General features: G+C 41.3%; 1 protein-coding gene across 1 annotated transcript in view; it reads right to left on the bottom strand.

The window, feature by feature from the left end:
• LOC120841603 (nose resistant to fluoxetine protein 6) overlaps nucleotides 1-10,569 on the bottom strand; it is a 39,130-nt gene extending 28,561 nt beyond the window's left edge. Inside the window, exon 1 of the mRNA XM_040501696.2 lies at nucleotides 10,386-10,569. Within this exon, the coding sequence (XP_040357630.1) occupies nucleotides 10,386-10,569 (184 nt within the window). The remainder of the gene's footprint in view (nucleotides 1-10,385) is intronic.
• Between the last annotated feature and the right edge of the window lie 1,870 nt (nucleotides 10,570-12,439).

Raw genomic sequence — 12,439 nt, 5'->3', positions numbered from 1 at the left:
CGGCCCGTGCAGTGCTCTACCTCATGCTACCCGGACGGCATCCTGTCAGGAACGAAGTTCTCTGCGACGTGGTCAGCGCCGGCGGCTTATGGAGTCGTATAGGATCGCGACTGGATTACCTTAAACCACAGGTATTTAGGCCCAACCTTTCGAAGAGATAAGTTACTGCTTTATTCTGTTCTCTATTACTATTATCTGTGCCCGAAATGGAGATCCTACTTTGAGCAATGGCCACATCGGCATCACAGCGCTTCAAGCCGCGAAGTCACCTATAAGTGTGCGCTGGACTTGAATGCTTTTCTGATCATCGATGCGGCCATTCAAAGAATGGGGCCATCAAACACGACCGGCAATATTCATCAAAAACGTTTCAGCTTCTCCTGATCTTAAGCCTTAACGGCGGATTTCATGTTCGATGTTCCTAATTGGAATGCGCAAATGTGCAGTGAACATTTACATCGATATGACGTCTCACGGCATCAGAGTTTTATTCAGACGTGTCACCAGGGGTGATAAAAGCAAAAAATACTTCAGGTCAGTCGACGAAATTACGTGCAAAAACTTCAAAAAAATGCGAATTGGTTGAATTTTGGTATGGCGGAGGAACTGTGACGTTGGGGTGAATTTCGTGAGTGTGTAGAAGAGAGCAGCAGAAACAACATAAACAGAAATATTGTGCGGTTTTAATGGAACGCGGCGAGGTTGATAATAAGAATAAATATTCCTTTGAAAAAGCAACCCTCAAAATGCTTAGAGAGGGAATAGTGTAGCGGAGCGGCTGAGGTGCGTGCCAGAACTCACTGAGGACGACGAGGATGTGCGCGCATTATGCTGGAGGCTGACTCACCATCTTTCCAAATCTGGTCATGGCCGACACCAAGCAAATTAAACTCTGTAACAATATAGATGCTGAGAACTTGTCATATAAGTTTAGTATTCATAAGGGATAGGCCCTGATAATTGTTCAGATTCACCATTCAAACCTTAATTAAACGTACACATATAAAGAAAAACCCTTATTCGCTGGAAAAAAGTAAGCACTCAGTTGGCATTGCAGTTCATATATGATACCTTAGCATCATATATGAGGTTTAGTGTCCTACAATAAAAAATATTTAGGGAGTGAGGATAGATTCCTAATAAGTTAGACAAACTAAATCAAATCAAATCAAAAAATTTATTTGCATCTGCAAGTACAGACGCCGGAGCCACGGACAAAAAAGCCAATCTTTTTTGGCTTGACGAAGTCCGAGCCCCGGACCTGGTCGCCAATCCCAAGTCGACTTATAATATCTTATCTAGAATGAGCCTACAGGAAAAAAAAAGGTAGGTAATGCTACTGTGTTCCTTTAAGTTAACTATGTAATTTATAAAACTTGATGCATTGAATGGTTTGTAGAAGTGCTCGGTGCAATATAATGACGCTTATAAGTTGCACAATTTGCTGCAGTTCGCTTCTTTAGCATTTTTGTAGACGGTCCCTCCTGATGGAGCTGTAGGACAAGCTCTGTATTCTGTCACAAGGCCTCTTGGTGTAAGTTGAAGCGTTACAGTCACTCGTTTTCTTTCTCTTCAATGTTGGTTACTTCATCCAGTTTATTCGCAGATTTAATAACGAATCTTTTTAGTCTGCATGCTAAGTAGTCGGTTAGTGAAATTTTGTTATATTGTGTGCTTGTACCTTGAAGTCCGCAGTAAATTGTGTTGAAGAAATCACCACCAGCACATAGCAAGCACAAGTTGTCATAATTATAATATAATAATAATACTAATTTTTATTTAAGACACATGTGTCTAGGAGGCCGCGCAAGAAAAGAAAAAGAAAAGCCTTGTTACCTCACCCATAGACATCTTATAGCAAAAACAAATATACGAAATACAAAACTTAAGCGAAACATTAAATGCAAAAACATACCCCTGGCCATAAAAAAAAAAAAAAAAAAACGCTATAAAGGAAGAGTAAAAGTGTCCTGACGTGGCTATTAGAAACCTCTAGCAGTTTGCAAAAACAAAATAGAAAATGACAACAAAAGCAAACCACGCCACAGAAGAACCATACCATCTTATTTATAACAAAATAAAGTTAAGACATAAAAGTTTAACGGCACACTTTGACGCAGCCCAGGTAAACATGCTGAAGAAATGCCTATTTTGGAAACAAGCTTATCAATCCTAGGGACTTAATTGGGTGTAGTATGGTTTTGCTCTATTGCGTTAGTTTGTGCGAGAGTAGTTTTCTTTCACCGTTTATAGCTCTCCTCTGGCTGATCACATTTTGCCGAAGTGCTGAACTTTTGCCGAAGTGCCAGACTTAACTCAAAGGTGCCATGTAAAATGTAGAAATGAAACAAGCTGTGAAGCCAACACCTTTCACTTTGGCAATTTAGGCTCAAAATTGCCACATAAAAACATCCAGAAGCGATGCTAAACTCTGGCACTTCTGTGATTTAGGCCAAAAAATGGCAAGATGATATCCAAACTACAAGAGGCGAAGCCCAACTTTGACACTTGTATGGCGAATTAGGTTAAAAATACCCAGACTCCGGCAAAAGAAAGTGAAGAATAGCTCCATCAAGGCTTTTTCGGGCCAACCAAACTTTGGCAGCCCAAAAAATTGTGCCATTTGGTAGACGAGATGGGCCGACAGTCACACCTGGCGCTAATATCAAGAGGTGGCGGAACATGTTGCAATTGTAAAGAGCCATGACGGCGGCGGTGAATAGGATGGAAGATAATGCATACCTCATATAAGTTTTCCATTAAAATTAGGTATACACGGCGATGCTAACGCTGGAGTTAAGCGATATAGACCAGTGTCTGAAATCCCAGCCTCAAGCGATAAAAATGGGAAGTAGTAATCTCGAACGCAAACTCCTGTGAAGAAAGGGCTGCGCCTAAAACAAGATTTTTGCTTCTTACAGCCCTCTTGGCATCGGTGTTGTTCGTGTAGGTTTGCGACTCTGCACTTCTGACGTCCTTGTACTACGATTTGTGCAAAGGCTTCTAAAAAAAAAAAAACGGAGTCTTTAGAAAAGCGCGGCCCCTCCACTTTGTCATGGCGTCAGAATAAACAAACATGGCTGCGCCCACGGAACAGGGCAGAAACTGGTCTATACAGGCAACAACCTCCATAAGACCCGTCGCTCACCCGCTTGTTTTTCCTTCGATGACACGTAGCATCACCTCCCGATAAAAAAAAAAAAAAAAAAAAAAGTTAATCCTTACTACTGGCCCGACTAGTTTATTTGAATCCAGCGTTTATATGGTTAAAATTTTCAAGAATCAAGTATTTTTACGTTAAAAAAGCATCGCCTTGAGACTCCAGATGGTAGAAATTAGCATTTAAATTCAGTTTTGTTACGAAAATGGAAGGCTGCTAAACGCAGGCACGTATTTTTAGGCTCATTTTTTGTCAAGCTTCCGCGCTAAAAACGTCCTGTTGTTTACAACACACTGCAAGTTTACATTTCTTTCTTTAAGAATGCTGTATTGAAGTTTCCACGTGGATGTTAAATTGGCGAAAACACAAAGACGATATAAATATTTTCATAGCTGAGGACCCGCGTACGGCGCGATACACCCGTGATGTTCTTAGCATTCCAACGTGGAAAAATACGCTGACTGAATACGTGAAATGCTCTTACCAGGACTCGCAAGTGCGACGATATCCTTTTCTGTACACGTCGATGGCACGCAGATTCCTATGCGCAGTGGCAGCTTGCCTGAATCAGTGCCTACCGTTGCCGTCAGCGGATTGAAGCGACCCTGAGAACGACGGGCGTTACCTTTCATCTCATAATAATCAATCAATCAATCAATCTTTATTATACAGTGCCCAGGAACAACCCTGAGGTCTTGGTGCTGGTACACCGGTGGATAAAAAATACATTAGACACATCTCCGCAGAAAATAAGATACATTTTTAAGCATAATACTTGGCTCTGTAAGAGTAATTAGTAGAATGAAATAAAAACGAGGCAGTAACAGTAGACACGGAACACCAGACCGTAAGACAACAAGCGCACCCCCAGAAAGCACGCCATGAAAATGACGAAATTCAGACATAACAGAGCCATTCAGCAATGTTCATCCTGCATGGGCAAGCTTTTATTAGAAAGGACAAACGTCCTGTAGTAAGGGTGGAAAATATCAAGTTTTTCAGAGTAATGATTCAAACGCTGTGCCATCTCACAATTGGGTTTACCGGACTTAACGTTCCAAAAGAGACGACAGAAGACGAGTAGGCACACGTGGGACCCTAAGGCACAGTTCAGATAACAGGCTCGGAGAATTGATGAGTGCATGCAGCGTTTTAAACAAAACTAGTAAGTCCGCGTCCTCCCGACGCCGGTGCAAGCTAAGCAAGCCAACACGATCTAACGCAGAGTCGTATGTTAAACAGTGAACATCCTCATTTACGTAACGATGTTTAAAGATAGAATAAAGCGTTTTTTTGCACACGTTCGATCTCCAAGGAGTGAGGTTTAGAGATTCCATTCCAAACAACTAAAGTATATTCTAAGTGCGACCTAGATAGCGAACAGTATAACCTGATAAAAGCAGTTTGGGTTTTCGAACTCCCTGGTTAAGCGAGAGGCAACACCCAAATTCGCAATGACAAGTTAACCAGCCTACCAACGTTATAATAAGAATAATAATAATAGTAATAATAACCATAACAACAATAATAATAATTTCATCTCATCTAAAGTCCAGCATTTGTCTAAGGCATTTTTTACATGCGAATTAATAGGTGTAACTAGCCGCACGTAAATATGTGTTGTGTGTGGAATATAAAAGTACGCAGGTAGCGCGTGGGGCCCATACAGAAAACTGCAGATCGACAAAGCTGATCCTGTAGAAAAGCTTGAACTTTTATTTCTTTGTTCGTTAAATTCAAACTCTTAGAGATGCTCACTGCTATGCGAAATGAGGTATGGCTTGATCATTTAAAATATGAAATAATATGAAGGTTTTAAATAAAACACTCTACAGCAACGGATTTGGCAACGATTGAGCCTAAAACTGTACATGCGGCCTTGAACGTCGCGATCCCGGAAGACGAGCGGCACTAATGCAATCGATTCGAACCAGCACAAAAACGTTATTCATAAATACTTCCTTTTTTTTTTTTGCTGAACAACATTGGCGGGAACGTACCGCCCGGGCAAGTCGCCAATCGTTATGATCCTCGATTACTTCAAATCCAGCAGTACGAACTTCCTATTTTCCTTCTTGAGCGAACCGTAAGGTTCGCAATATTTTAAACAAATAAATAAATAACTCATTTATGCTCTTATGACCCATGTTGACATCTGGAGACAAACGCAAGAAAATGTATTTGAATGTCAGTTTGATGATAACATTAGATAATTCATCACCACAGGCCTCCAGATATACCAATTTTACACAAGGCAAAACCTTCGCACTTAATATTATTGCGTATTTACCGCCTAAATCGCACTCTCTACTATTACCATAAGCCCCGGCAGTGTTAGGACGGCAGGGAGAAGCTTCAGTTGCCTCGCCTCCAGCTCGCAATTCCTACTAAATGGGGCTACCTTCGACAACGCTTCGACGCCTTGTGCACCTCCAGCGCGCACGCACAGCCAAAGCACGGTGGAGGGTACGAAACATGTGCCGGAAACCGGGCGTTCGATAAAGTCAATGTTGGCTAAAACTGAAAAGGTAAATCATTATCGTATTTAAGAAGTAACTCATTACTTCACCTCAGTAGACACTGCTTACTCTATACGTTAATCTTGAGCCAGAAGTACTCTTGTGGCCGGTATGCTGATAGCAATGTAAGGAAGTGTAGAAGATAGCAGAATCTTGGTCCATTTGTGCTTTGAGCCTCGAACGTAGTATGAGACGAGCAGATATTTACTGGAAAAGAAACTTCGAATTCATTTAGTTACTTTGTACTGCAAAGCTAAAAAAAAAAAACAAAAAAGAAAACGCGCCCACCAGATTTAAGACTGCTTACGTGTAGGAATGCAAAGGGATTCCTACACACAGCGCATCCCTATAAGCAGCGCGCCATGTCTTCCTTTTTCACACGGCGCTCCGCCGGTGACATCACGCTCGCCCACTGCGCAGGCGCGGTGCCCCCGCCGGCTCCACGGATCTTGTGACGAAGAATCTGCGTTGCTGTGCTTTATTTTGTGTTTTATTTCAGAAGCGCGTCCGCTTTGACCCTAGCGCCCCCGCCGGCTTCCGTGACGAAGCATCTGCGTTGCTGTGCTTTTCTTTGTTTTATTTTTGAGGCACGTCCTCTTTGGTCTTGAGCGGCGCGTGCCTTGATGACGTATTTTTATGGCCATCTTTCGGGCACAACGCCGACGCCGCCTTTTCGCGCAATGGGACATATAAGGCTTTCGCCTTAAAAACTAACATTTCTGGGTCACGTGTAATCTCAGGTGCTTACAAATACGAACACGCGTGTCGTTAGCCGGTATGCCTCGTGCCTGACGTGGGAGACATTTTTAACACCGCGTGCCGGACAATGATGTGCTTACGGCGGACGTCCCGAATGCCGAATTCATACTTTCTAAATACTACGAGTAAGTAACGCCAAAGAGATCCATTCGTTCGACCCGGAAAATTGGGTTATTACTTTAATCCACTGAAGAACATAAAGAAGCAGTAACTCATCTTCAATCCTAAAATAAAGTTGACTTAAAAAATATGTTACCTGAAGTTCTCCAACTTTGTCAAACCAGCCCACGACTTCCTTCAGAAAATTTTCGGGCAGGTGCAAAAAGAGCGAGCAGTACATTCCCTTAAAGCCTGGAGATCTGGTTTTGAGGCACTGTTCGTATCCACCGAGACTGATGGTTCCCCCTTCGAGGGGATTACTGGGCAGAATTCCGTTGGCCAGAACCACTGAAAGAAGTTGACGTCGCAGTTATCTCAACCGGTGGCATTGTCTCACCTCGGTTTGATCGCAAGCGCTGTCACCCTCAAATCGTAACAGTGCTAATTGGACTTAAGGCCGTCCTAGGTCCACGCTACAATCCGATCCAGCCAATTAAGCAACGCTAAAAGTGCATTGTCACGGCGCTAGTCGTCTTTGTGCCTCTGTTGGTATTTCACGCAAATCCAATCACGCACAGAAAAACAATAGCAAAGGATTCATTGTGCGTCATTGCTTTTTGCGGTTCTAGCAAACCCAGTAATACTGCATGCGCAACGACGATACGCTTTTGGCGCTTCTTGATTGATTCTATTGGGGATGGTAGTAGGGATTGACAGTATTTCGAATACAAGTATGTGAAATACAAATTTAGAATACTTGGAGTATTTTGTATTCCGCATCTATTTGCCTATTGGGAAATGTCCTTTGGCAACTGAAATGCTTAAAATTGAGCAGTTCAAATACAGCACCAAATAAACTTTTTGGGCGCTTCTCTTCGCAAGCAAATGTAATAGTAGCCGGCACTCTTGGCGAAGGGAGCCACATGCAAACAGAATGAAACTGGCTGCGCTGTGCGCTGAATAAACATCGAAGATAAAAAGGGAAAGCGGAACGAGGAATTAAAGGGATGAGTAAAATTATTGTCTTTTTAGTTCGGTTATTCAATTTTTTGAGCACTTCGAATTAACGACGTACTGTTTTTGAAAGGGCTTTGATATTTGAACTCAGCCTTTTGAATTAATCTTAGACTAAACACATTGCTTTTCCTTTTGTGGAAACCGCCAGAAAGTTATGACAAACAAATTTTTTGCTTAGAGGGGCAACTCCCTTTTAAGTTGTTAATTCTTTGTGTATATATACAAACTACATTCTTTATTTGGGCACGGCCTTTTTTACCCGGGTTGAATTAAAGACTAAGCTGTCAGTCTTCAATGACAAACTATATTTAAGAAAAAAGTTTTTGAAGATAATCAAATACGCTTGTTTTATTTTTCTCTTGTAGTTAAATACATTTTAAAGGTGCAATTGAAGTTGTGATTCAATGCATTTTTGTCGAAGTACTTTGTATTTGTACTTAAACACATTTGTGGAAGTATTTTGCCCATCATTCTATGGTGGCGCTGATTGCGGCTGGAGTTAATGCCAGACTGGCACGTAACGAATTATAAGTAAATTATTACTTGCAATCAATTACATTTTATTGTAACTTTTTAACGCTTCAATTATTTTTTTTCTGCGGTAACGTTCGATGCCATTCAATTACTTTTTTTTGTAATCATTTACAAATAATCAATTAAAAATTTTCCAAAGAGCTAAAATTATTGAGTTGACCTTTTTTTACGTAAAAAGCCGCGCTTTCCGCCCGTGCGTCGCTCGTCTGTGTTGCACCAACGTTGGAGAATTTTTCTGATTTCTAAAGAAGCAAAGAAAAATACCGAGACACCAGAAAGATTAGAATGTCATCGCGCTTAGCGAAGTTTTGACTGGAGCTGTCGAGTGTGCCTGGTTTCCGGTGTACGGGATATTACGATTCGGGGGTTGCCGCGGCGTAGACGACTGGGATTTGCACTGACCTCCTCTTACAACAATTAATATATGTAGGCATGTTTGATTAAAAAAAGTATGAAAAGTCACGCTGAAATCAATCAATTACTTTATGGTAATGTTTCAATTACTTTTCAGGTGCATTAATTAAATACTCTAATCAGTTACGTTTTTCAATAAAGTAGGTATAATTTGCAATCCCTTACTTTTTTTTCAGTAATGCGTACATGACTGTGTTAATGTGAAACAAAATTTGGGTTAAAAAGAGTGTGAGAAAGAAGTGATAATTGAGGGAAGCATTGACTTTTTAGGGGTTTTTGAGGGGCAGTGTTTTCTTTGATATTTGTTCACCCTTTTACGGTTTGAATTTTTTCTCGGAAAGACATTCGTAATAAACACTTTGTAGAAGTAACCGTGCGTCTACCTTCTGCGCCGAGCATTCGGAGAGCCAGTCAATGGGATCTACGAAGAATGCGCCTCAACTGTCAATGACGAAGGTATGCTTAAGTATAAAAAATAAAACCAGCGATAGAACACTGCGCGATCTAAAACGCATGATACGTGTCTCAATCTAGACTTAATGTTTTGGTCAAAACACATTCCTGACCTGCCATTTTCGGAAAGTTGTACTCTGTAGCGATTGGCTCTTCGAGAACTTTGCAGGAAAGCACACTCACGAACATTTTCTTTTTTTATTTTACACTGAAGGTTGTTGATATACTGTGGCATTATTGCTTCTTTAAAGCGCGGAGGAAATATTTGGACTGCACTTCATAGAGTGGATTTCTCGTATCGGTAGCACTGACGTTTCTACACTCTATCCTTACGCGTCTGATTTTCGCATACAAGCTCATTTCTGCACAGAGGAGACAAAAAGTTGCAGCAACATAAAACCTTTCCGATTTTTAGAATTACCAGTACAATGAGCTCTAAACTATGCAGTAACCGTATCTTAGTTTACTTACTGAATATAAACTCATCAGACAATGCGCTTCCTCTTCTTTAGATTTTATTTAGTTCCAAGGCTCGAGGAAAAGTATCGTCGAGCGTCTTTTTATTTCATAAGACTATATTATTTTTTTTAGTTCCAGCTTCCTTTCCAAACTTAGATGATCAACAAATGATCGCGCCAGAAAATAAATAAGAAATTCCGCGTCAGGTATTTTTTGCAAGAGTGGAAAGTGTGTAGGCGACGTTATTTTATTTTCCCTTACCCTTGGGTTTAGATTATGAGGCAATTTCTCTGGCGCACTCAATGTCAATTTCAGGCGCACTCAATGTCAATTTCAAAGTCTGGTCTTACAAGTTTGTTATGTCCGGAACCTTCAAGGATATACAGTATATCTATATATATTTATATTTCCATCTAAGGTATTTACTTATATTTATATTTTTATTTAAATATTGAAAAAAAATCTTGCAGAATTTGGGAAGGCAGAAAAACATAAAAGAAAAAATCGAGGATTACCAGCAGTTCAAGAACGCCATAGGCGATATTGCATAACTAGGAATCAATTTACTGTACTAATAATCGTTGCATTTTTTACCTGCAGTAAGTACAACGTACCCACTTTCCTTCCTAATGAGTTTGGCCCTGAGGGTATTCGAAATAAATAAATAAACTGATTCAAACTCAAAGGAAGCATTGGGACCGAATCCAGTTTTGGTCTTTTTGCTCGCGTTCTTGTCTCCATCTTTGACTGATAAGTATCCGCGCTGGCCATAATAATTCCTTTAAGTTTAATCTCAACAAGGCGCAAAGATATCGCTTTCTGAAACGATAACGCTTACGACCAGCGTAGTGCAGAAAGCGTCGTATCTAACTCAGACTTAATCACTTTTCGATTCGGCGAAAAAACAAACAAACTACTCCACGTTTTACCATCCTAGCTATTTCCTATTAGCACGAAAACGTAAAGCTTACTTTTAATCATCCAGGGATCTTGTCGCTTGAAGGCCAAGAATGCCTTGATGAGACTGGAAGTGCACGGAAGACTGATGTTCGGATTGGATGCCTGGTCCGAAATGATGGGCCATATTGTTTTCAAGACAATGTTCGACGTATCCGTGATGACTTTTTTAATGGCGATGTCGTGGAGCTGGGGCATATCAGTGTGATTAGTACTATAATTTAGTGCACACGCGGAAGGAGGCACCAACAAAAGGAGCAGGATAATCATTGCAGCCCGACTCTTCTCACGTGCTGCTCGAACTCTCGGCACGCAATGTTTGGCACGAAAGCCGTTGGCCAATTTTATTTTTAAGTGGGCCGTCTGGCAGAGAGATAAAAAGCAAATACGGATCCTAGTTTCCCGGTGAATCTCGCACTTCCTGCAGAAGAGTCCGGAAATGAAGTGTGTGCTTTTAAGTGAAGAGTGTTTGAGAATGGTTTACCCCAGGCGGGGTTCTTGCAACTCAAAGAATAGTTTTTCTTATTATATGATTTTCTTTTATGAAGGAAGGAGAGTTTTGAAAGAGTTGCCAATAATTAAACGCCACGTGTATAGACACGCGCCGTGCGTTAGGTAATAGAGGTGATGCCTTATGGAACTAGTTTAATTACGGTATTAGGGTTGCATTTCTTCGTTTCAAACTCGGGGGAGGGGGATGGGCACATTGTTACGGATTTATAGAGTTATAGTGCAATTTTGGTTATATGTATGTTAAAGATACATATATTCTTATATCAACATATAATGAATGTGCATATTTTGGTGCTAATATGTCAAACGAAGGAAACGGAGGAAATATTTTTCGCAGAAACGAAAACGGGCGAACACTATTGATTGCTTAGGGGCTTGTAACGTGGAAATGACATATCGCTTGCACTGCGTTCAATTCGTGAAAAGAGTTCGTCAGTCTACGCACTTGACGTCGTGGGGTCTGCCATTATCTGCAGTTAGATAAAATCAATGTAATATATTCTACAGCCGGTAAGCTATATTTGATGTTACCTTCGGTTAATTGTTTTAGATGATTTACATCATAAGCTACATTTTACGCTAAAATAACGTAACATAAATATTACTCTGAATTTGCTTTACCACATTTGCGTTTTTACAGTCTCCACCTCGACCTCGCCAAATGAAGGGCATGCGAGAAGAGCTTCTTGTTTAAATAGGGGTGTCTTTATCATAGCGTTTCACTTAAAGACGTTGAGACGGCAACTATGTCAACGGGCAGTGATTGAAATCTATTGCCATGACTGTGAAGAACTACGTTCTGGGAAAACATGAAGAGTCTCCTGATTATGTTAGAATCCTTTGAACGCATTGTGATGTCTTTGAGATGTCTTCTTGAATTAATCAAATTCAAAATTCGAGGATACATTTTCGGTGTTGCCTTTGTGGACTGAACTTAGGCTATTTTTTAATCCAGTATGCCATTAAAACTTTCCTCAGACCCGAAAGTGAAAGGTAAATTAAGCAACAGTCATCCTTCAAGAAGCCTGATGCGCGGGTTCGCTTGCTGTGGTGCTCTCGTTGACTTGAAATTAACGGCGTTTGCGATAAAGCTAATTTACTCCGTATTCGCATTTCCAGCTAGGGTGTCGCCCCCTTTGCAGCCCATCTGAGGAACGAAACGAGGGGGATTGTTTTGCTGTGTAGGCTCGCACCGTCGGTGACGGAGGCTCGCAAACACCGCAAGAACTAATGTTACGCGGCGATAGCACTAAAACGTGTAACGTGATGTGCTAGTAAACCCCACGCGGCAACGAGACATTTAAGAAAGCACGGCATGTGTCCACTCGTCAGCGGATCCACCGCTCGACGGGAATTGTTCGGCCAGCCCAGTTGCATGGGTCGCCCGCCCATCGCATCACACTTTGTGTCCGCAGACTGGTCTCGCTGAAACGTAGTGCCCAAGCCAAAATGATCTCTATTTAGAACGTGAGGGTACCGACTGGTTTTAATCCTTGCATTGCGTGGCCTGCAGCTACAAGGTGTTTTTAAATGTCTGACTAGCTGCGCGTGCATC

Source organism: Ixodes scapularis, unplaced genomic scaffold, assembly GCF_016920785.2.
Source record: "Ixodes scapularis isolate PalLabHiFi unplaced genomic scaffold, ASM1692078v2 PGA_scaffold3__209_contigs__length_174095766, whole genome shotgun sequence".
Lineage (NCBI taxonomy): Eukaryota > Metazoa > Arthropoda > Arachnida > Ixodida > Ixodidae > Ixodes > Ixodes scapularis.
Note: the sequence above shows the minus strand (reverse complement) of the source record. Positions and strands in the feature narration are given on the sequence as shown.